At 40.3% G+C, this 26,142-nt stretch overlaps 1 protein-coding gene and 1 pseudogene across 2 annotated transcripts in view; one reads left to right on the top strand and one right to left on the bottom strand.

Annotated features, from left to right (window-relative positions):
• The window catches only part of LOC129027197 (steroid hormone receptor ERR1-like), a 53,166-nt pseudogene that overhangs the window by 23,244 nt on the left and 3,780 nt on the right, over positions 1 to 26,142 (top strand).
• PARP4 (poly(ADP-ribose) polymerase family member 4) overlaps positions 19,073 to 26,142 on the bottom strand; it is a 91,565-nt gene continuing 84,495 nt past the window's right edge. Inside the window, exons 33-34 of one of the 2 annotated variants that reach the window (XM_054445974.2) lie at positions 24,677 to 24,809; positions 19,073 to 19,635 (exon numbers count right to left, since the gene is read on the bottom strand). In XM_054445974.2, coding sequence (XP_054301949.1) covers positions 19,440 to 19,635; positions 24,677 to 24,809 — 329 coding nt within the window. In that variant the 3' untranslated portion in view covers positions 19,073 to 19,439. Of the gene's footprint in view, positions 19,636 to 24,676; positions 24,810 to 26,142 lie in introns of those variants that run through there. The other variant, XR_008493280.2, reaches the window with a different exon arrangement.

Genomic DNA, 26,142 nt, shown 5'->3' with positions numbered 1-26,142 from the left:
TTATTTTTTGAGATGACGTTTTGCTCTTGCTGCTCAGGCTGTAGTGCAATGGCACAAGCTCAGCTCACTGCAACCTCCACCTCCTGGGTTCAAGTGATTCTCCTGCCTCAGCCTCCTGAGTAGCTGGGATTACAGGTACTCGCCATCACACCTGGCTAATTTTGCACTTTTAGTAGAGATGGGGTTTCAGCATGTTGGTCAGGCTGGTCTTGAACTCCTGACCTTAGGTGATTCACCCACTTCGGCTCCCAAACTGCTGGGATTACAGGCATGAGCCACCATGCCTGGCCCCAATAGGATTTGTCATGGAACTTCATAAATGTATTGTAAAATCATCATAGGGAGAAGCAAAGAACCAAGAAGAGCCAAAATACTCTTGAAAAATAGGACAAGGTGAGGGAGTTGCCCTAATTTGGAAGCTATCAAGATTTATTATAAAGCTATAATAATTAGACATGATACATACAGATAGTTAAATGGACTGATGGAACAGAATAGAGAACACAGAAATAGAACATTAGTATATGGAAATTTGATGTGATAAAATCAGTGCTATGGTTTTGTATTAGTCCATTTTCATACTGCTATGAAGAAATACCCAAGACTGGGTAATGTATAAAGAAAAAGAGGTTTAATGGACTCACAGTTCCACATGGCTGGGGAGGCCTCACAATCAGAAAGCAAAGGAGAAGCAAAGGCACATCTTACACAGTGGCAGGCAAGAGAGCGTGTGCAGGGGAACTGCCCTTTATAAAACCATCAGATCTCATAAGACTTATTCACTATCACAAGAATAGCATGGGAAAAACTCACCCCCATGATTCAGTTACCTCCCATCCGGTCCCTCCTACTTCATGTGGGGATTATGGGAGCTACAACTCAAGGTGAGATTTGGATGGGGACACAGCCAAACCATATCAAGTTTGAATGTCCCCTCCAAAACTCATGTTGACCCTTAATCCCCAATGTGGCAGTGTTGAGAGGTGGGGCCTTTAAGAGTTGATTGGATCATGAGGGCTCTGCCCTCAATGGATTAATCCACACATGGATTAATGGATTAATGGGCTATCATGGGGGGGGCACTGGTGGCTTTATAAGAGGGAGAATCTAGCATAGTACCTGAGCATGCTCAGCCACTTCAGAACTCTGTAGAGAGTCCCCACCAGCAAGCAGTCTCTCACCAGACATGCCCCTTGACCTTGACATCTCAGCTTCCGTAACTAAGAAATAAATTCATTTCTTTATAAATTCCCTGCTTCATACCATACATACAAAAAATCCAATTCTGTCAGATTTATGATCTAAATGACAAAATTTAAAATGTTTGAAGCAGTCTGGGTGCATTGGCTCATACCTGTAATCCCAGCACTTTGGGAGGTCGAGGTGGGCGGATCACTTGAGGTCAGGAGTTCAAGACCAGCTTAGCCAACACGGTGAAACCCTGTCTCCACTAAAAATACAAAAAATTAGCCAGGTGTGGTGGCACACACCTGTAATCCCAGTTATTCGGGAGGCTGAGGCAGGAGAATCACTTGAACCTGGGAGGTGGAGGTTGCAGTGAGCCAAGATCACGCCACTGCACTCCATCCTGGGCAATAGAGGGAGACTCCATCTCAAAAAATAAAGAAAAAAGGAAAAAAAAAGGCCGGGCGCAGTGGCTCACACCTGCAATCTCAGCACTTTGGGAGGCCGAGGCGGGTGGATCACAAGGTCAGGAGACTGAGACCATCCTGGCTAACACGGTGAAACCCTGTCTCTACTAAAAATACAACAAATTAGCCGGGCATGGTGGTGGGCGCTTGTAGTCCCAGCTACTCAGGAGGCAGAGGCAGGAGAATGGCGTGAACCCGGGAGGCGGAGCTTGCAGTGAGCTGGGCTGGCGCCACTGCACTCCAGCCTGGGTGACAGAGTGAGACTCCATCTCAAAAAAAAAAAAAAGTTTGAAGCAAAATATAGGAGAATATCTTTATTGCTCTGGTGTAGGCAAGGATTTAAGATATCAGAAGCATAATCTCTGAATAAATTTGACTATGTTAAAATTTAGAACTTAAACAAAAAGGCAAAACCAAGAGTGAAAAGATAAGCATCAAACTTGGAGAAATATTCACATATAATCACTAAATTGTTAGTATTCAGAAAATATAAAGAATTCCTGTAGCCAAAAGTACCATTTATGAATCTACTTATTGATGGATGTTTTCTGAAGGTCTTTTGCCCAGAGGAAAAATAGTGCATTAAAAAGCTTCTGTCCGGCCGGGTGTGGTGGCTCACACCTGTAATCCCAGCACTTTGGGAGGCCGAGATGGATGGATCACCTGAGGTCAGGAGTTTGAGACCAGCCTGGCCAACATGGTGAAACCCCGTCTCTACTAAAAATATTAAAAACCTAGCTGGGCGTGGTGGTGGGCACCTGTAATCCCAGCTACTCGGGAGGCTGAGGCAGGAGAATTGCTTGAACCCAGAAGACAGAGGTTGCAGTGAGCCAACACAGTGCCACTGCACTCCAGCCTCGGCGACAGAGTGAGACCCTGTCTCAAAAAAAAAAAAAAAAGCTTCTGTTGCAAACAAACAAACTTCTAAAAATCAAATAGAAGGCCTGGGCACAGTGGCTCACGCCTGTAATCCCAGCACTTTGGGAGGCTGAGGTGGGCAGATCACCTGAGGTCAGAAGTTTGAGACCAGCCTGGCCAACAAGGTGAAACCCTGTCTCTACTAAAAATAAAAATTTAGCTGAGCATGGTGGCAGGTGCCTGTAATCCCAGCTACTTGGGAGGCTGAGGCAGGAGAATAGCTTGAACCTGGCAAGTGGAGGTTGCAGTGAGCCAAGATCGCGCTCCAGCCTGGGTGACAAGAGCAAAACTCCATCTCAAAAAAAAAAAAAAATCAAGTAGAAGACAACCCCCAAAAATAGTGGGCAAATGCCATAGCATTTCATACATTTCATAGAAGAAAAAATATAAGTGGCTAATAAAGATATAAAAGAATGCCCAGGGAAATGCAAATTAAAACCATATTGAGGTAGCATTTGTACCCCTTAGATGGCCAAAAAATTAAAAGTTAGGTGGTATTACTTTTACACTGTTGGTGGCAGTGTAAATTGGCAACCCCTTTTTGGAATTACATAATTATACTTATAATATATGTTCTATATAATTATATAACATATTTATTTCATATTCATATTAAACAAGTATATTTATGAATATATTCAGAATTGTGTATATGTATTATATATATTTATATATGTAATTACATAATTTATGAAAATCAATCCTGTTCCTGGAGAACATACCCACCAAAAAAACCTCTTGCAGATAAGGACTGGGAAGCAAGTACAGAAATGATCGAAACAGTACAAATCAGGGGAGAATGTGCCCAAGACCTGGAGAACTGATAATAAATTGTGGTTTATCCTTGCAATGGAACACTATATGGCAGTGAAATGATTGAAATAGAGCTATACACATCATCATAGACGAATTTCAGAAACAACGCTGAGTGAAAAAGTAAGTTTCAGCAGAATACATGCAATATAAAGTATTTTATAAAATTCAGAAGCCAAATTTTGAATATACTTTCTTAGCTATAAATGTGATAAAACTATAAAGAAAAGCACAGGAATGATCAACATAACACGATGATTGAGGAGGGACACACAGGGGCTTCGACAGTACTGTCATTCTGTTCCTCAAGTTGGATGGCAGGTTCACAGGTGGTCATTTCCTCATGCTTTCATGTTATACTCATTATATGATGACTGTATTATAATTATACTATAATATATGTTATGCATATTATACATTATATTATACATATTTTGTATGTAACAGTGTTTCATAATATTTTAAGGAATGCGTGGAAATGGGCACATAATTTAGATATGCAGTGCCTAGCCATCAGTAGAGTCTCAGAATTACCAGATTCCAAGATAATTCCTACACAAAAACAAGCAAACAAAGCGCATGTTACCTAGAATGAAAAGACCATCCATATTCTAATAAACGGAGACAATCAAACAGGAATCCCTCTTTTAAGGTTGGCATTTGCTATATGCTTGGAAGTGATTTGAAGCAGAAATTGGTTATGAATAAATCTTCTTCTTAATAAAACAGAAGCTTGTTTTTAATGTCATATTATCCCTGCCGAGAAATTAAAAATCCTGGAGGTAGGCTGGGCATGGTGGCTAACATCTGTAATCCCAGCACTTTGGGAGGCCAAGGCAGGCAGATCACTTGAGGCCAGGAGTTCGAGACCAACCTGGCCAACATAGCAAAACCTTGTCTCTACTAAAAATACAAAAAATAGCTGGGCATAATGGCAGGCAGCTGTATGTAGTCCCAGGTACTTGGGAGGCTGAGGCAGGAGAATCACTTGAACCCGGTAGGTGGAAGTTGCAGTGAGCTGAGGTCACATCATTGCACTCCAGCCTGGGTGACAGAGTGAGACTCCATCTCAAAAAATAAAAAAATTTAAAAAATATTAAAATCCTGGAGATAGTATTACTTATAACCTCAATCACTTATTAATCAACCTAAATTTAATCCTTGATTTTATAATATCTTTCTATAGAGTTTTGTTTTGGTTTTGCTTTGTTTTTAGAAAAGACAGGTGCATTTACCCTCTTAGGGGATGACCATTGGTATTTTAAAAAATATGACATTTGCTGAGAATTCCTTAAATTTTTCTAATTTTCACTAGCCAGTGATGACATTGTCCCTTTTTTGCAGATAGCTTTGGAAGAAGATGATACCTCCACAGTTTACACCATGTTGTTAAAAACATCCTTCGTTTGACCATTTATACATTTGGTTCTAAAGAAGGTGTTATCCTTAGATTCTTGGATCTAAAGAATGTTTGTTTTTTTTTTTTTTTTTTTTTTTTTTTTTTTGAGAAGGAGTCTCACTCTGTCACCCAGGCTGCAGTGCAGTCTGTGATCTCGGCTCACTGCAACCTCCGTCTTCTGGGTTCCAGTGATTCTCCTGCCTCAGCCTCCTGAGTAGTTGGGACTACATGTGCCCACCACCACGCCTGGCTAATTTCTGTATTTTTGGTAGAGATGGGGCTTCACGATGTTGGCCAGGCTGGTCTCGAACGCCTGACCTCAAGTGACAACGCCCATCTCAGCCTCCCAAAGTTCTGAGATTGCAGGCATAAGCCACTGTGCCCAGCAAGAGTATATTAAGATTCTTGTCTCATTACTATTCTTAAAATTGCTCTAAAACTTGCTTAAGTAATCAGATTTAAATTATGTAAATACAGACAACAAAACTCTTAATCCTAAAGGTGCTTTTAAAATTCAGGCATTCATACATGGCATGCAAATTGGCTACAAATTGGGAAGATTTTATTCGAAGTAATCAAATCTTAAGGAGCTAAAGCAAACCTGCTTTATAAAATACACTAATTCAAGGACTAAGCAATTCCTGAAGACAGACTGATTTACTGTGCTTCTTAATATTTCCTCAAACTAGAATATGAGTGATGGTGGTAGAGGGAGGAAGTAGCTCATACTTGGAGGGACAAACAGTTGCTGGAATATGCTTGTGGTTTAGAGCTGCTTTCAAAAATCCTGTTAACTGCAAAAGAAAGGAAGGACTAATATTTTCTATGATTTCAGTAACATCTTTATGAAGATGCTCCTTTTGAATGTGGTACAGAAAGTTAGAAAACACTTAGGCATGGTATCTGGCATAGTGCCCCCAAGGGAGTGTTTCATATACAGGCAGTCTGGGGCTTATGATGCTTTGACTTAAAATTTTTCAACTTTATGATGGTTCCAAAGGCGATGCACATTCAGTAGAAACCATACTTCAAGTCCCCATACAACTATTCTGTTTTTCATGTTCAGAATGTTGTTCCCATAAATTACATGAGCTATTCAACACTTCATAATAAAATAGGATTTGTGTTAGATGATTTTGCCCAACTGTAGGCTGATGTAGTGTTCTGAGTATGTTTAAGGTACGCTAGGCTAAGCTCTGATGTTCAATAGGTTAGGTGTATTAAAGGCACTTGACTTATGTTTTCCCTTCCTAATAAACCCATCGTAAGTCAAGAAGCACCTGTATCTGATAGAGGTCTACCTTTACCAATTTAAATTGACAAATTTAACATTCCTGTCTTGTTTTTGAATTGAAGAGCAACAGCAGATCTGAAATAAATACCGCAGTTAGCTTTGCATCCTTCACTATTTATTGAACAGTTCAGAGGGCAAGGAGGCAAAGAGAAATGCTCTGAGTGTGTCTTTGCTTGCCAGCTCCTTAATTGTCAACAATTGTACGGTGACTTTCCTATATTTTTCTGTGCTTTTTTCTGTTCTCTTCTCTGCTTTGGAGTCAGAAACTTCCGTTCAAATCCCTGCCATGACAACATAACAATCTGTCAGCCTGTTTCCTCCTTCATAAATGATGGGTATAATTTCCATCTCACAAGATTTGTAAGTGTTAGAATTGAATGAGGTAATGTGTTAATACATACTGCATGCTTCAAAAATAATATCCGTCTCTTTCCACATGCTTGTCAGAACTCCAGTGCCACGATGGATACAGAGTGAGCCACTTTCTTCACTGTCCAATATCAATTTGGGAATGGCAGCTTGCTGCATTTATATTTTCAGATTTAGTTAACATTACCTTCCATCAGTGAAATGGAATACTTAATCTTTATTATGTATTTCTCTCATTTTCCAATATCTTTAAAGTCATTTTATCACTATTTTAAAAATCAATTTTGTGAACTCTTGCTTTTGCATGGAGGAAAATGGGATTGGTCAAACATTGAAATGGGATGATTGGTTCTCTAATTTCTCTGTATTTAGTCCTACACCTAATAGCTTCAAGCTCTCTCCTAGGAAGACAGGACTCTGGGTATGTCTAAATGAGTCGACACTCTTAATGAGTTTTCTCTGTTGTATGCTATAATATCTTTTTGAGAGTTCCAGAGAACTGAATAAAAGTAGATCTCTCCATATTAACTAAATGATAATGGCTAACATCTGTGGGGTACTTTGCATATATAGTGTTTTCACATATAACATTCATTAATTGGTAAGCATTTACTGAGCTCTGCTACGTGCTATGCCTCTACTAGACATCAGAGTATAGTATACTGAAGTACTCCTTGACCTTGAGGTGTCATCATAAATTGGCTTCCCAAGAAAGCCTTCTCCTCCTGCTTTGTTAAGTCACTCCGCCCTTCTTATTGTCTAGTACCATACTCTGTCTCCTTTACAATATTTTATGTGCTGATCTCCTTAAAGGTAGGGATTGTGTCAGTTTCTGTCACTTCTGTGAGGTCCTGACTGTAAAACCTAGCTATTTCTAGGCCCAGAATGGGCACTCAATAAAACCAATTGAGTGAGTGGAAGAATGGATGAAAGCAACATGCTCATAGGAAAGAGACAGGCTACAGATTCATTGCTACAGAATGTGATGGATACTAAGGCAGAGAGGTGGGTTGAGGGCATTGTGTTCATCTGTTTTGAGCTGCTATAACAGAATACCACAGACTGGGTAATGTATAAAGAACAGGAATTTGTTTTCTCACAGGTCTGGATGCTAGGAAGTCCAAGATGAAGGCACTGGCAGGTTCATTTATCTGGTGAGGGTCTAGTCTCTGCTTCCAAGATGGCGCCTTGACTGTTGCATCCTTGAGGAGTGGGGGAAGAATGCTGTGTCCTCATAACAGAAGGCAGAAGAAAAAAGAGGGATGAACTCCCTCTTTCAAGCCCTTTTATAAGGGCACCTAATCCCATTCACAAGATAGGAGCCCTCGTGGCCTAATCACCTTTTAAAGGCCTCACCTCTTAATACCATCACATTAGCAACACCTAAGTTTTGGAGGAGACACATTCAAACCATAGCAGGTATAAAAGACAAGCATTTAATTAGACTGTCAGTTGATAATTTTTCCTTCCCTGCAGGAGACCTGTCTATGAGTGGCTGGGAGACCTGTTTAATTCTGAGGTTTAGAATTAAAATGGCCATCTGCCTGCAAGTAGAGATAAGCTGCATTCTCCCAAATCAGCTTTGTTCATAATAAAAGTAGTATTTTGGCCTCCATATGCTATACTCTTTATTGTCTATTTCTTAAACAATTGACAGCTTGGTTAGAGAAGAGGCAGGCTATCTATTGCCCCATCCTCTACTTTTTTTTTCTTTTTTTGAGATAGAGTCTTGCTCTGTCACCCAGGCTGGAGTGCAATGGCACGATCTTGGCTCATTGCAACCTCTGCCTCCCAGGTTCAATCAATTCTTCTGCCTCAGCCTCCCAAGTAGCTGGGATTGCAGGCGTGTGCCACCATGCCTGGCTAATTTTTATATTTTTAGTAGAGATGGGGTTTTACCATGTTGGCTAGGCTGGTCTTGAACTCCTGACCTCAGGTGATCTGTCTGCGTTGGCCTCCCAAAGTGCTGGGATTACAGGCGTGAGCCACTGCACCTGGCTTACTTTTTTTTTTTTTTTAACTAAATACCTAATCGTTATATTATGTTATTATTTTGTCTATTATTGCTCTCCTTAACATATGTAAAAATAGACCAAACTGACATGATCATATTTTAGAAAAATACTATTTTCTTTCTTTGAAAAGGAAACAGAAAAAAAGATAAATGACTTAAATTGTCTACTTATCATAACATAGAATTAGAAATCCCAGTCTTTGTGGCTGCCAAAAAAAAAAAAGGATAAATGACCAAAAAATGAAATCAAATAAAAATCTTCCATGACTCTTTTCTTATGAGTATTAATGTGAGGAAACTTAATAGTTCTGAAAATAAAGATGTAAATTGCTGCAGAATGTAAAACAGGATAAAGTCACAATAGCCAAAATGTGGAACCCAAATGTTCATCCATGGATGAATGGATAAACAAAATGAGGTATAGATGTACAATGGAATATGGTTCAGCCTTGAAAGAAGTGCAATTCTTATATATGCTGCAACACAGATGAACCTTGAGGACATAATACTAAGTGCAGTAAGCCAGTCACAGAAGGACAAATATTATATGATTCCACTTATGTGAGACACCTAGAATAGGCAAATTCATAGACACAGAAAGTAGTTTCCAGGGGTTGGGGGTGGGGAGAATAGAGAGTTAGTGTTTAATGGGTATAGACTTTCTGTTTGGGATGATTTTTTTTAAAGTTCAGAGGATGGATAGTAGTGATGGCTACATAACAATGTGAATGTACTTCACACCACTGAATTGCACTCTTAAACATCGTTACGATGGTACATTTTTTGTGTATTTTACCATAAGAAAAAAAAAATTTAGGGCTGGGCAAGGTGGCCTACATCTGTAATCCCAACACATTGGGATGCCGAGGCGGGAGGATCACTTGAGCCCAGGAGTTTGAGACCAGCCTGGGCAACATAGTGAGACCCCATCTCTTAAAAACAAATGGTGTGCGCCTATGGTCCCAGCTACTCCGGAGGCTGAGGTGGGAGGATCACTTGAGCCCCTGAGTTCAAGGCTGCAGTGATCTGTGATCATGCCCACTGCACTCCAACCTGGACAACAGAGTGAGACCCTGCCTCAAAAAAAATTAGTATGATAAAGCACAGACCATGTATATAATAAAGATACTTCAGCCATTTGAAGGAGTGTTCTGTTTTCAAGCCAAAGAGAAAAGCACATATTATCCCCAAAAAACGCACAGTTAGCAAAGCATCCAGGGAAGCTGGAAGGGCTGGTGTTTGGTGGCTGAGGTCAGTAGATGTGACTGCTCTGTTCTTGGCACCCCATGGGTACTTATCATCATCTTCTTAGCCACCACTGACAGGGTCCTGCTTGACAGACTGACCCTGTGCTGTGTATATCACATACATTATCACTGAATTTTTGAAACACCTTATAAAGTAGACATTATTCCCATTTATAGGAATTTAATACCTCTCTGAAATTTGCTAAGTAAGTGGTGCAGCCAGCACTTAAACCCTAGATCAGCAGACTCCAATAGTGAAGTACTTTCCTCAGTATATCCCAAGGATGGCTTTTAAGAATAATTGTATGGATAATCTGGAGTAAAAGGAATAGGAATTTCTTCATTTAGGTTCAGCAAAATGTGTGGACAAGATGACCACAAATGCAGGAATGTTGGAGTGGTAGTTAATATTTAGATGAGAAATCATTAAAGGGTGGAATAGCAATGTGAGTTTCTGGGGCTACTTCAGTAGGGCTTTTTGGAGCTGATTGAGGGGGCAAAAATTAAAGCCAGAAAGCTCAGTGGAGCAAATGTCATAGTGGCCACAGAGAAACAAAGTTTCAAAATGAGATGCTAAGTGAGAAACAGCAACTGAGGAGAGAAGTAATGTTTCCAGGATCACAAAGGGCATAAGGAGAATTGTTCTTTTAGACTCTAGGTGAGCTTGTAGTAATCCAAGGATTGGTGATTTAGGCCAGTGAATTCTGGCTCTGGGTACATCTCTAATCCCTAAACCTTCACCAAGAGGGATCAGGAGAAGAAAGGGGAGGAAGGGAGTCAGGTGTGCCACATATCTGCTATTGAAAAATGCCTAGATGGGAAAGGAGTTTGAAATGTTGTCCTAAAATGAAGTTTCTGAGTTAGATGGGCTGAATTTTGCCATGTGTTCACTGTTACTACTGTATAAAATTAAGAGATTTAAATGAGATTAAGATCTAATTGGCTTTCTGAGATATTGAAAACTAAGAACCCGGCTGGGCATGGTGGGCTCACACCTGTAATCTCAGCACTTTGGGAGGCTGAGGCGGGTGGATCACCTGAGGTCAGGAGTTGGAGACCAGCCTGGCTAACATGGTGAAACTCTGTCTCTCTTATCAGTGAGAACCAAACCTGAGTCTGCAGGCTTAGGGCAGGGGCCCAGACAATGAGAGGGGCTCTTCTCTTTGAGACTTGTCATCTAGAACTCATTGTCACTGGAAGCCAGAGCCTAAATGAGCCTATCAGTTGCCTTGGGTTACAAGAACAAGTTTTCATTGATTAATTAATTATTTATTTATTTTGAGACAGACTCTTGCTGTGTTGCCCAGGGGCTGGAGTACAGTGGCACGATCTTGGCTCACTGAACCCGCCTCTGGGTTCAAGAGATTCTCCTGCCTCAGCCTCCCGAGTAGCTGGTACTATAGGCACATGCCACCATACCTGGCTAATTTTTTTATTTTTAGTAGAGACAGGGTTTCGCCATGTTTCCAGGCTGGTCTTGAACTCCTGACCTCAGGTGATCCGCCCACCTCAGCCTCCCAAAGTGCTGGGATTACAGGTGTGAGCCACCACGCCTGGGCAAGTCTGAGTTTTTACTGGGGAAGCCAAGTAGCAGTTCAGGGACTTGTGGCCAGCAACCGTCTCTGAGATTCAAGGTCTGTTCTTTCTACTGGGGACTGAGATGGGCGGATAACCATGCAGATGTAAGGAGGAGTCATATCAATCATTCAGCCTGGGAGGAAGTCTGAGCTAGCAAGAACTGGAGGAATAATTTCCCTCTGTAGGAATTCCTGCTCTACCTACTTACTATAGGAGTAAAGTGGTCATGATTTAAACAGTCTTGTCTGTACCTGTTATGTTATAAGGATGTGTTCATGGCCCTATCTGCTAAGAGTGAGTTGTTCTTACAAATAAAATAAAAATTAGTAAATTTATACACACACTATTTGTTATGTAAATCCTAAGAGTGATGTTCCAAAAAAACAAATTTTGAAAGTAAATAAGTATATAAATAGGCTTTTTTTTTTTTTTTTTTTTTTTGAGATGGAGTTTCGCTCTTGTTGCCCAGGCTGGAGTGCAGTCATGCAATCTTGGCTCACTGCAGCCTCCGCCTCTTGGGTTCAAGCGATTCTCCTGCCTCAGCCTCCTCAGTAGCTGGGTTTACAGGTGTCCATCACCACGCCCAGCTAATTTTTTGTATTTTTTTTTTTTTTTTTAGTAGAGAAGGGGTTTACCACGTAGGCTAGGCTGGTCTCGAACTCCTGACCTCAGGTAATCCACCTGCCTCAGCCTCCCAAAGTGCTGAGATGGCAGGCGTGAGCCACCGCGCCCGGCCAAGAAAGTTACTTTAGACAGTGCCAAAGCTGAGGATTTGGCCTGCGACTTCCTGCAGTTGCCACACTGCAGTTTCCACACTGTGGCCTTAGAACAGTCTTATCCAGTCCTGAAACCCCAGTACCTTGGAAACATCAGGACTGGTCAGAAGGACAGTAAGTCCTCAAGGCGTCAGCCTCTGCTCCTCCCCACAGATTGAGGGGTAAGTATTCCAAGCTCTCTGCGGGACCCATAACCTGGATGTGGACACCAAGTCCTGCTAGGACCTGCTCCCAGAAGAGTTGATCCCAGCCATGAAACTGCCCTGATGCCTTCATCCTGTATCAGCCTCGTGAGTAGCCAGTAGCTGGGACCACAGGGGGCGCACCACCACACCTGCCTAATTTTTTTTGTTGAGACGGGTTTTGTCATGTTGCCCAGGCTGGTCTGGAACTCTTGAGCTCAAGTGATGTGCCTGCCTCGGTCTCCCAAAGTGCTGGGATTACAGGTGAGCCACCACGTGCAGCCCAATTTGTGATCTTTTATGCATTGTTTCTCTCATGTAGCATGTTTTCAAGGTTTACCCAACTTGCAGTGTATTAATGCTGAATAATACTCCATTGTGTAGATATACTGTATTTTTATTTTTTAATTTTATTTTTAATTGGTACACAACAAATATTTGTACATATTTATGGAGTACAGAGGATATGTTGTTACATGCATAGAATGTGTAATGACCAATCAGGGTATTAAAGGTATCTGCCACTTTCAGTATTTGTCATTTCTGTATGTTGGGAACATCTCAAGTCCTCTCTTAGAGCTATTTTGAAATACACAATACATTGTTAACTGTAGTCACCCTACTCTGCTATAGAACATTAGAACTTATTCCTTCTGTCTAACTGTATTAACCAACCACTCTTCCCTGCTAACCCACACACACTTCCCAGCCTCTGATATCTGGTATTTTTGTAGAGATGGGGTTTTGCCACATTGGCCAGGCTGGTCTTGAACTCCTGACCTCAGGCAATCCACCTGCTTCAGCCTCCCAAAGTGCGGGGATTACAGGCACGAGCCACCACGCCCGGTCTTTTTTTAATGTTTATTCCACATTGTGTCAGTCCTCACACGTCTCCTGCGATCCATCTGACATGTAATCTGTTGGTTTTCCAGCAGTGATAATTTCATGTAAAATCCTAAATCTGACCTGAAATATTTTCTCTTCTCTTATTGATTATCTTTACATCGATATTAGCCATTTTGATATACTGAGATAGAATTCAGTTGGTTAATGACTGTGCCAATAGCTCCATTTTTATACACAAATAGACATGCCTAAATCCAGTTTATTTTTATATACAAATAGACATGCCTAAATCCAGTTTATGTTTATACACAAATAGACATGCCTAAATCCAGCTTATTTTTTTGTAGCACATTTTATTTAATTATTTTTTAACTTTTATTTTAGGTTCAAGTGTACATGTGCAGGTTTGTTATATATGTAAATTTTGTGTCATGGGGGTTTGATGTACAGATTATTTTGTCACTCAGGCGATAAGCGTAGTACCTGATAGGTAGCTTTTTGATACTCACCCTCCTCCCAGCCTCCAACCCTCAAGTAGGACCCAATGTCTGTTGTTCCCATATTTGTGCCCATGTGTACTCAATGTTTAACTCTCACTTATAAGTGAGAACATGAGGTATTTGGTTTCCTGTTCCTGTGTTAGTTTGCTTAGAATAATTTTTAAGCTGGAGCTGGATGGCCTCCAGCTCCATCCGTATTGCTGCAAAGCGCACGATCTTGTTTTTGTTTTATGGCTGCGTAGTATTCCACGGTATATGTGTGCCACATTTTTTCTATTCAGTTCACCATTGATGGGCACCTAGGTCAATTCTGTGTCTTTGCTACTGTGAATAGTGCTGCGATGGACATACGTGTGCGTGTGTCTTCATGGTAGAATGATATTGATATTCCTGTGGGTATATACTCAGTAATAGGATTGCTGGGTCACAGGGTAATTCTCAAGTTCTTTCAGAAATCACCAAACTGCTTTCCATAATGGCTGAACTAATTTACATATCCAGCAGTAGTGTATAAGCATTCCCTTTCCTCTGCAACTTTGCCAGCATCTATTTTTTGGCTTTTTAATAATAGCCATTCTGACTGGTATGAGATGGTATCTCATTGTAGTTTTGATTTGCATTTCTCTAGGATCAGTGATGTTGAGCACTTTTTCATGTTTGTTAGCTGTGTGTATGTCTTCTTTTGAGAAGTGTCTGTTCATGTCCTTTGCCCCTCCCTTTTTTTTTAGTGAGGTTGTTTGTTTTTTGCTTGTAAATTTGTTTAAGTTCCTTATAGATTCTGGATATTAGAGCCTTGTCAGATGCATAATTTGTAAATGTTTTTTCCCATTCTGTAGGCTGTCTGTTTAGTCTGTTGATAGTTTCTTTTGCTGTGCAGAAGCTCTTTAATTAGGTTCCACTTGTCTGTTTTTGTTTTTGTTGCAATTGCTTTTGGCATCTTCTTCATGAAATCTCCACAAGGTCCTATGTCAGAATGGTATTTCCTAGGTTATCTTCCAGGGATTTTATAGTTTTAGGTTTTACATTTAAGTCTTTTATCCACCATGGGTTGATTTTTGTTTGTGGTGAAAGAAGGGGTCCAGTTTCAATTTTCTGCATATGGCTAGTCAGTTATCCCAGCACCATTTGTTGAGTAGCAAGTCCTTTCTCCATTGCTTGTTTTTATTGGCTTTGTCGAAGATCAGACAGTTGTAGCTGTGCAGCTTCATTTCTGAGTTCTCTAACCTGTTCCATTGGCCTGTGTGTCTGTTTTTGTACCAGTGCATGCTGTTTTGCTCACTGTAGCCTTGTAGATGGTTTGAAGTTGGGTAGTGTGGCATCTCCAGCTTCATTCTTTTTGTGTAAGACTGCTTTTGCTATCCTCCACGTAGCTAGTCAATCACAAGTTGTGCTAATTTTTTCTGCTGTTTCTCCAATCTGTCTCTCCTCTCAATTCCCACTACCCCCCTGGTTTTCCAGGCCCTCAACGTCTCTCACCCAAGCTGTGTAGTAGCCTCCTGACTGATCCCCGACACTTCAGTGTTACCCTCTCTCCTAAGCTGTGTAGTAGCCTCCTGACTGATCCCCGACACTTCAATGTTACCCTCTCTCCTAAGCTGTGTGGTAGCCTCCTGACTGATCCCCGACACTTCAATGTTGCCCTCTCTCCTAAGCTGTGTAGTAGCCTCCTGACTGATCCCCGACACTTCAATGTTGCCCTCTCTCCTAAGCTGTGTAGTAGCCTCCTGACTGATCCCTGACACTTCAATGTTGCCCTCTCTCCTCACCACTGAAAGACTGCCTGAAACAAAATTATCCTGAGACTTCCCTCCTTAAAATCCCTTTTTGACTCTCTATTGCCTATGAAATAATGTCTGTACTTCTTAATATACTGTGCAGGCATCTCCTGTTACTGCCTGCTCTACATTTGTTACAGCAGTAATAGGTAAATGTATATAATTTCCCCTGAAGTCCCTCTGCTATTCAATGCTTCCATGTATTTGTTCATTATGATCTTTTTCTCTGAAACTCGCTCCCCACTTTTTCTCCTGGTTTATTATTTATTGTCCTTCACGCCCAAGCTCAAGCATCATCTTTTTCAGAAAACCTACTTTGAAGTTCCAGAGTGGACCAATGGCCACTTTTAATGCTCCCCATAGTGTTAATCTCTATCTTTTCACTTTAAACATACTTTTAAACCTGCTTCCTGAGTATAGTTTGTTATAATTTTAATATTTGTATTTTTCTGTCTTTTTCTTCTCTTTATGGTTTCTGTTGACTCCTGCTTATGGTAGTTTGACTCTTCAACTCTGTTAAATTTTAGAAATAGCTCATATTTGTCTAAACTTTAACTTTGGGTGTCCTGAGAGACCAGAATTGAGATGATTTGCCTGGTTTCTGCTTGGTTCTGGAAGCAGTATCAATCAGGAACAATTTTAGTTTGATTTATTGGTTTGAGGTTTCTTGGACTATGAATATGGTGTAAATTCAAATTCCAGCATAAGAGTAAAGCTGGTTAGAAAACATTAGGGAAGACTTAAAATTACTAATGTTTTAAAATCTACTGCCTGCAGACTGATTTGCTTATTGCTTCACTTGTCATATCCTTCCAACTTTGTCTTTTCTACTAAATATGTAGCCAATTTTGGTCCCTGGATTTATATGGAGGTCTGACTCAGTTCCCTACTTTGTCAGGTTTAAATCCTATTAGTCAGTTAACCAGAAAAATTCTAGATCCCCAGCATTGCTGAACAGATTCCCAGGAATCTGTCAGATTCCTGACAGATTGTGTCAGAACATTTCAAAGTCTCTTATTGACATCTCATTCCCAGCTTTTTAAAAAAGAAAATATTTTGACTTTCCTATTGATTGCCCCAATTCCTATTTACTACCTCAGGCAGCCACAATGTTAACTAACAAAGCTCTAGGTTTTGGTTTTGGCACACTTCCAGGGCATCTCTGGCTTCTGCATTGACTGATGACTTTAGTTTCACCTCTAGATTGTGTGTGCATGTGTGTAATCATTTTGTACTTCCTTCACATTTTGTGAGTTCAGAAATATATTTAAAAGTGTATTTGGGGCTGGGCATGGTATCTCATGCCTGTAATCCCTTTGGGAGGCTGAGGTGCGAGGATAACCTGAGGTCAGGAGTTTGAGACCAGCCTGACCAACATGGTGAAACCCCGTCTGTACTAAAAATACAAAAGTTAGCTGGGCATGGTGGCATGCACCTGTAATCCCAGCTACTAGGGAGGCTGAGGCAGGAGAATCACTTGAACTTGGGAGGCAGAGGTTGCAGTGAGCCAAGATTGCACCACTGCACTCCAGCCTGGGCAACAGAACGAGACTCTGTTTCAAAAAAATAAATAAAAAATAAAAATAAAAATAAAAGTGTATTTGGAAGTGATGTCAGTAAAAATGGCAAGCTAGGAACCTTCAAAAATTCCTTTGTTCATAAAAGCATCTGGGAAAAATAAAAGCAACTTTTTCAGATCTCTGGAAAATATCCAAAGGCTTGCTGCAATCTTGGGAGCATTTATTCAAGAATGTCAGCTGAATTTTGGTGGGAATAGTGAGCTTTGTAGTGTTCTTACTTTATGCTCATTATATCCTCCCAGCTCCATGGTAGCCTTGAAAACCAACATCCTACAATCTTGGTGAAAAACAAGCTCCTGGGAACCATAGAAAGGAACAAAAGGGGGTTGGGACTCATTCAAAGCCTTATTCCCAGAGAAATGTCATTATGTGACCTGACTAGGAGGTCCCAGGAAGACCCCACGCACAAAACTATCTTTATTTGGCCTCACTTAGAGCTCCCCCAGCCTTTGTTCATATTTGTTGAAAACAATCAGAGGCAATTGCTGAACATAATAGCTACCTGGGGTATAGATAAGTTGAGATACACAATATGCTAACAAAAAATGTAAACAAAGGCTGGGCACAGTGGCTCATGCCTGTAATCCCAGCACTTTGGGAGGCCGAGGCGGGTGGATCATGAGGTCAGGAGATCGAGACCATCCTGGCTAACGTGGTGAAACCCCATCTCTACTAAAAAAAATACAAAAAAATTAGCTGGACATGGTGGCGGGCGCCTGTAGTCCTAGCTACTTGGGAGGCTGAGGCAGGAGAATGGCGTGAACCTGGGAGGCAGAGCTTGTAGTGAGCCGAGATCACACCACTGCACTCCAGCCTGGGTGATAGAGTGAGACTCCGTCTCAAAAACAAGAAAAAAAAAGTAAACAAAACAAAAGAAAACAAAGAAAAAAACAAATGCTGAGAGTACTAAACCTGCTTGCTGTCAGAAGACATTTCTGTTCATGTCTTCCACCTACAAATTTAACGTCTTTTCCATCTCAACTAAGTACTTATCATGCACTGTAGCTGTAACTTTTGCAGCTTTTGACAGCAAAACTGGCACGAATTTCTTTGTTCTTCTTCACAATTTTATGAGTAGAAGATTTTTCCTTACTGTAAATCTTAGCAACCTCAGCCTGTAATATTTTTCTTTCCTTATGATGTCAGAGACTTTCACCTTTTCACTTAAAGGAAGCACACTGTGGCTTCTCTCTGGCATATCCAAATTGCCAGGATAATTACCGGGGCATATTGGGCCAATTATGAAGTGAAATAAGGGTTACTTGTATACCACCCCTGTGATGCCATGATAGTTGGTGTGATAATCAAGATGGCTACTAAGGGTCTAATGAGACTTATTAATCAAGAATTCTATATGTAGCAAAAATATCCTTCAACATTGAAGGAGAAACATAAGGCATTAAGTATCTTAGGACATTTAAGACATTCCTCGGTAAACAAAACTAAAATAATTTGTTGCTTGAAGACATCTCTATAAGAAATACTAATGGGAGTCATTTAGGCTGAAAGGAAAGAATACTAGGTAGTAACTCAAATCCACATGAGGAAATAAAGAGCTGAGAAAGATAACTATATGAGTAAATATAAAAGGCAGTATAAGCATAAAGCAATTCTCATAAATGGGTTGATGAACATAGAGTATATGAAGATATGGTTTATAGGGCATTAACAGCACAATGGAAGAGAGAGGGAATGGAGCTACATAGGAAAAAGTTTATGTATACTGTTGTAATTAAGTTGGTATTAATAGGAACTACATAGTTATAAATCAACATGTTAATTGCAATATCCAGGGCAACCACTAAGAAAACAACTCAAAAATGTAGTAAAAGAAATGACAAAGAAATAAAAATTGTACACTATAAAACTATTTAGCATAAATCTTACTTTATCAGTGATTGTATTAAATGGAAATTTCTCTCCATTTAAAAGGAAGACATTTGCAGAATGAATTAAAGGACATGATCCTACTATATGCTGTCTATAAGAGACGTGTTTTAGACCAAGACTCAAATAGATTAAAAGTAAAAGTATAGAAAAAGATATAACAAGCAAACGGCAACCAAAAAACTAACTAACTAACTAACTAAAGAGATGGAATCATGATAAAAAATCAGAAAAAAACAGACTTAAAGGCAAAAATTTTTATTAAAAACAAAGGACATTTTATAATAATAAGAGGATCAATCCATCAGAAACATATAACAGAGCCCCAAAGTACATGAAGAAAAAATTGACAGAATTGAAGGGAGAAACAATTCAGCAATAATAGTTGAGGACTTCAATTCCCCACTTTCATTAATAGCTAGATAATTGGGCAGAAAATCAATAAGAAAATGTAAGACTTGAATAATACTATAAACCAACTAGATTTAACAGACAGTAATTGCTACAGTGAATAAAGCCTTAATGAAGTTTCATTATAAGTATCTATTATCATTTGATTATTTTCTACATAGAAGCATGCAAAAAGTTTAAAATTCAGTTTCATTTGACTTAGCCTTGACTGTAATGAAGGACTCTATGAAGAGGGGACACAGTGTTTACAGGCTGGAGTCCCAGCAACTGCTTGGTGGCAGAGTCCCAGTCTTTCCCCAGTTCAAGCCGTGGGCAGATAGATGGGTACTGTCCTTCAGTTCTTCTTACCCATTCACTTGCTTTCTTTATTGCCTCAAAAGCCCAGGGAATATTCCTAGATTAAAAAAATAAATGTTTCAGATTTCAGAATAACGTGAAATGTAATGTGGTACTAAACCCATCACATTATATCAGACAAAATGATTCTGCCAAAAATTAAGATATTAATAAAAGCAGTTTTCCTTGACATCTTATGGAAGTTCTTCTACCCGTCTGACCTTGAGCTTATGCACTGCATTGTCAAGTGTCCTGTGCCCCCCACTTCCTGGCTTCCACGTGCCTCCAGGCGTCCCTGCTGCCTACAGGACAGCTCAGGTTCTAGCCTCTCTACAGTTGTTTACGGTTGTCCCCTTTCCACGCTTCTCAGTCTAAATCCTATCCACTCTTCACATACAAACTCAAGTACTATTTCACAAACGAGGCTTCTGTTTCTCTCTCCTTCCCACTGTACCGACTTGATTAGGTACCTTCAGAATATCTGACAGTCCCCCATGAAACGGGCATATATTCTGTTGTGTCACGTAAACCACGAACAACTTGGTAGAATAAGCATATCGAGTCAAGTCTGTGTCCACTAAATGGTGTCAAATATTTGAGACTGTTGAATATTCAAGTCTATTCAACACTCAGAAAAATTCTGAGATTGTTCATTAATATTAATTAGCTACTTCCTCATTTGTTCTGTCATCTGCTGGAACTTGTTAGTGAACAAGTGGCAACATACACCAAAGTTCTTCAGAAAATTCTATGGGGAAACAATATTTTGAAAATTCTCTCCCTGTTCCTGATTTTTCCCTGTGAACTGGGAAAGGGCCGTCAGTATAGCGTGGTGGTGAAGAGCTGGGTTTGAGTCCTGACTCTGCAATCACATGATATTGGCCATGTGATACTCTGTGGCTTTCATTCAACACTGGGAATCTCAGTTTCCTCAATTACGAGAATAACATGAGGTCCTATGGGTTTGTGGTGGAAATTAACAAAGCTTGTAAATTTAACATGCTTACTAGTCCCTGGTGCACAGTAGGCACTCAATAAATGTTCACTGAATGTCATGATAGAATGAACATACTAAATAAGAAGCATGCCCAAAGTGGTTAAAAGGCCAATGTTTCCTGGTAAATATTCATCTACTGATAGTTACTAACTGCTGAAAACAACAAAACCGGCTTTGAATATTTTCACTGGCTGAGCTGGCCTCCTTTAGTCCAGTGGCCTCTACACTTTTTGGTTCACCTTCCACTAGCAAGAAAATCTTGTGCCTACACCCCCAGGTAATGTGCTCCTGCATCAATGATACATACATCCTGAAATAGAAAATATAGAACAAAGTTTCAAATATGCAATAAACAGGAAATAAAAAATACTTAATTTTCTTTTTAGATGGAGTCTCACTGTGTCGCCAGGCTGGAGTGCAGTGGCACGATCTCGGTTCACTGCAACCTCTGACTCCTTGGTTCAAGCGATTCTCCTGCCTCAGCCTCCTGTGTAGCTGGGATTACAGGCATGTGTCACCCCACCCAGCTAATTTTTGTATTTTTAGTAGAGACGGGGTTTCACCATATTGGCCAGGATGGTCTCAATCTCTTGACCTCGTGATCTGCCCGCCTCAACCTCCCAAAGTGCTGGGATTACAGCTGTGAGTCACCGTGCCCGGCCTAAAATTGTTTGTCTTATGTGCTAAAGTGCCAACAAACCATTTTGCTAGCACAGTAGCAGTAATGCAGTAAGAGCAATATGCTGGAATATACTTGATCAATTTTGAAAATCTTTACTTTGTGATATTACAGTTCAAAAGCAGGTTCAAAGTTTATACTTGTTTTAACAGCTGTAATATTAATAATTGGCAATGATCTAAATAGAATAAATGTTTCTTTGGATGTGCCTATTAAGTCAAATACTAATTTTTTAGTCCCATCTCCTAGCTGTTCAAAGTGTTTTTTCTTTGATATTTATTTAATTAATCCTCTTGGCAAGTGGCACTGGTTTATTTTAAAATAAAATACAAAATATAGGCTAGTGCAGTGGCTCACTCCTGTAATCCCAGAACTTTGAGAGGCCAATGCAGGCAGATCACTTGAGGCCAGGGTTCGAGACCAGCCTGGCCAACATGGCAAAACCTCATCTCTACTACAAATATAAAAATTAGCTGGGCATGGTGGTGCACACCTGTAATCCCAGCTACTCAGGAGGCTGAGGCACGAGAATTGCTTGAACCTGGGAGGTGGAGGTTGCAGTGAGCCGAGATCATGCCACTGCACGCCAGCCTGGGTGACAGAACGAGACCTGGCCTCAAAAAATAAATAAATAAATAAATAAATAAATAAATAAAAACAACAAAAAAGAAAACTCCCAAAATAGAAAAAAAAAAATAAATTCTCATCTTTCTTGGCAAACTAATGAGAAGGTATTGCTTTTTAAAAAATGGAAGTATAAATTACATATAGTAAATTATGATTTTCCTTTTTTTTCAGACAGGGTCTCGCTTTGTTGCCCAGGCTGGAGTGCAGTGGCACGATCACAACTCACTGCAGCCTCAACCTCCTGGGCTCAAGCAATCCCCCCAATCTCAGCTTCCTGAGTAGTCACACACTACCACACTCGGGTAATTTTTAATTTTTTTGTAGAGACAGGGTCTTGCTATGTGGTCAAGGCTGGTCTTGAACTGGATGCAATCCTCCTGCCTTGGCCTCCCAAAGTGCTGGGATTACAGGTGTGAGCCACCGTGCCCAGCAATGCCTGGGTAATTACAAAAAGTTTTTTGTAGAGATGGCAGTCTCATTGGTTACCTAGGTTGGTCTTAAACTTCTGGGCTTGATCTTGGTGGGCTCAAGTGATCCTCCTAAAGTGCTTGGATTATAGGCATGAGCCAATTTGCCTAGCCCAGAACTTCCTGAACACCTGTTTTGCGTTTGAGAACTTTTTCTTAATCATGACACTTAAAAAATAGTTATCAATATTTCTTTAATATCGTAAAATATCCAAGTAGTGTTTAATTTTCCCTGTCTCATTTTTTTAAATGCAGTGGGTTTGTTCATATCAGGATCTAAACAAGGTCTACCCTTGCTTTTGGTTGATATGTCTCTAAAGGTTTATTTACAGGTTCTGCTCTTCAACCTTTTTTTTCTGTTGCCATTTATTTTTCTCTGATCTAATCCAAGTTTAGAAATCAAGGGGTTTCGTTTAACTTCTTTGATTTTATACGTATTAGTTTCTAACAATATTAATATCTACCTTCCAAAATAACAAATCAAAAGTATTATTAACACCATGACTACTCCCAGTGAGATTTCTTTGTAATATTTTTTAATCCTTAGGTACTATCCCACTAGGGAGATATAGTCAAATTATGTACTATTTTTTTTTTTTTTTTTTGAGATGGAGTCTCACTCCATCACCCAGGCTGGAGTGCAGTGGCACAATCTCAATTCACTGCAAGCTCCGCCTCCTGGAGCCTCTCGAGTAGCTGGGACTACAGGCGCCCGCCGTCATGCCCGGCTAATTTTTTTTTTTTTGTATTTTTTTAGTAGAGACGGGGTTTCACCATGTTAGCCAAGATGGTCTTGATCTCCTGACCTCGTGATCCGCCCGCCTCGGCCTCCGAAAGTGCTGGGATTACAGGCGTGAGCCACCGCGCCCAGCCAGTACTATGTTTTAAAGTCACCTTAAATTAATTCCCAGGATGGGCACAGTGGTTCATGTCTGTAAGCCCAGCACTTCAGGAGGCTGAGGCAGGAGGATTGCTTGAGGTCAGGAGTTCCAGACCAGCCTGGGTAACATGGCAAATCCCCGTCTTTACAAAAAAATACAAAAATTAGCAGGGCGTGGTGGTGCATACCTGTAGTCCCAGTTACTCAGGAGGCTGAGGTGGGAGGATGGCTTGAGCCCAGGAGGCGGAGGTTGCAGTGAGCCGAGATTGCACCACTGCACTCCAGCCTGGGCGATAGAGCCAGACTTTGTCTCAATAAATAAATAAATAAATAAATATCAATCTTATGCATTATTATGTAAAATATTTACACAGTTCCAAAGTCAAAACTGCAAAACAAAGCACACTAGGAGAAACCTAGCTTCTATCCTTGTCCCCGCTATCAAATCCCCGTAGCAATAATATTTTTATTAGTTTGATTAGTTTTCCCCTTATCTTGCCTTTAAAAGAACATAAGCCAATTACATGTGTATGTATATGTGTATGTGTGTGTGTGTGCATGTGTGTGTGTATATGTGTGTATATATATGTGTATATATGTGTATATATATGTATATATATATGTCTCGGAGGGATCCTACTCTGGTCTTGACCCTCTTGCCATGGAGTGGGGGGTCTGTAGGGACAAGAGAATATGCCCACCCCGGAGCCCACATCCTCCTTTTTAGACCCTGCAACTCCAGCATACCTGACCACATGGCCCTGAGTCCACTTCCAGGGTCTTCCCTGGGTCTGTCATCCTGAGTTTGAACAGTGTTGCCATCTCACTGGTGCTACAAGGTGGCTGGGGTGAGGGGCACTGGCATGGGGTCTGGATGGCATTTTGATGGGTGCAGGCAAGGCCTCTTAGGGTGCTAGGGGTCAGCCAAGGGCTGAATTTGAACCTGGCTTTCCAGGTGGTTATGAAGTTGTATTTGCCAAGGGAGGAGATCAGAACACATTTCATCTAATAGTTTGCTAGTTTGATTTATAACTTTTAAACACAAGTTATAAACTTTAAATACTTGTATTGTATTCTTGTCCCAGGCCCTGCCATTGTTGGGAACAGGGCTGGGCCCAACAGTCATATTGTGGGTCTTCTGGAGGCACCCAGGATCAGCACACTGCAGTGAAGAGTACCACATCCAGAGCCAGAAGCGCCAGGCTCCAGTGGGAGCTGCACTGAAACTCTTTGAGCCCGTTTCCTGGGCAGCCCAAGGCACAAGTACCACATCAGCCCTGCCCGCCACAGGAGACTGTGGGCAAGCTGTCACCTGCAAACAAATTATCTTCCTACATACTTATAAAGTAGTCTACACATGTAAGATAATTCCCTATACCTGTTTCTAAGGTTTATTAAATAAATAGTTGAAAATATAAATAAGTTGCATAATACTATAGTTAAAACCACCTGGAAATAGAAGGGTCATCCATTTTCATCAGTGATTTGAACACTATTCCCTCTTTTTCCAACCTCGTGCGAATAAACTGTAGTACCAGCATTGTGGCAATTAGGTCCAGGAGACGTTCTCTTCCTTTTATGCCTAAAATGAAAAAAACTCCGTTAAGTCTGTTGGGAACTCTGCATCTCAAACTGTGCCTGTTTATAAAATTCTCATTAAAGAATTACAATACGCCATCCTGGCTAACACGATGAAACTCCGTCTCTGCTAAAAAAAAAAAAAAAAATACAAAAAATTAGCCGGGCGTGGTGGCGGGCACCTGTAGTCCCAGCTACTCGGGAGGCTGAGGTAGGAGAATGGCGTGAACCCGGGAGGTGGAGCTTGCAGTGAGCCGAGATCGCTCCACTGCACTCCAGCCTGGGTGACAGAGTAAGACTCTGTCTCAAAAAAAAAAAAAAAAAAAAAAAGAATATAATACGGTTAAATCACAGTACATGAGCAGATCGTGAAACTCTCTAATACTCTTCAAGGTCCTTAAATGGCTTGCTGTTTAAATAAAAAATGAGGACGGTTGGACCCGTGTGCCTATGACATTATCCTGATGGTTGCCAGGAAACTGAACTGTATCCAGAGTGCCCTCGCTTGCATCTTCAATAACCAAAGAGCCATGAAGTTCACTGAAAGAAATCCAGTTTTTAGGCTCCTGTTACAAATCGCTTAGAAGAGTAAACCTAAATATTCAACAGATAAACAACAGATATGACCAATTACACTGGTGTATCAAATTATTTCTAGTGGTTAGTACCTATAGGTATCCAAGATATTTTACTATATTATGAAATATCAAAATTGAAAAATGAATGTTTACATGTGTTGAACTCAACAACCCATTTTCATTTTAAAAATGCAAGCTTCTTTTTTTTTTTTTTTGGAGAGACAGGAGCTCACTCTGTCATGCTGGAGTGCAGTGGGTGTGATCAGAGCTCACTGTAGCCCCCAACTCCTGGACTCAAGTGATCCTCCTACTTTGGCCTCCCAAAGTGTTGAGATTATAGGCATGAGCCACGACACATAGCCAAAAAATGGTTTTAGGGAAGAAAAGAAAAACCCAAATCTTTGTCTTATAATTAAGAATATACAATTACTTTTTTTGAGTAAAGACAAAAGGACTTGGCATAGTATGCACATATCTGCATATACACCATTAATTTTACATCGTTGAGGTAGCCAACTGCTCATAAGTGGGCTTTTATTAAATAATATAATGTTCTTAATAGAGGAAAAAGAAATTGAATACATTTTTAAAAACAAAATGACAAAACCAATCCATTGTCCCACAAAAGAAAATCAATGGAGACAAAAGCAGTTTAATTTGCTGGATTCTTTTGTGGCTTATTTTTTGAGTATTATTTACAAAATGTTAGAATAATTTTTAAGCAATATTAATAATAAGCAACATACAACTCCAAGAATA

This window comes from Pongo pygmaeus, chromosome 14 (assembly GCF_028885625.2).
Source record: "Pongo pygmaeus isolate AG05252 chromosome 14, NHGRI_mPonPyg2-v2.0_pri, whole genome shotgun sequence".
Taxonomy (NCBI): domain Eukaryota; kingdom Metazoa; phylum Chordata; class Mammalia; order Primates; family Hominidae; genus Pongo; species Pongo pygmaeus.
Note: the sequence above shows the minus strand (reverse complement) of the source record. Positions and strands in the feature narration are given on the sequence as shown.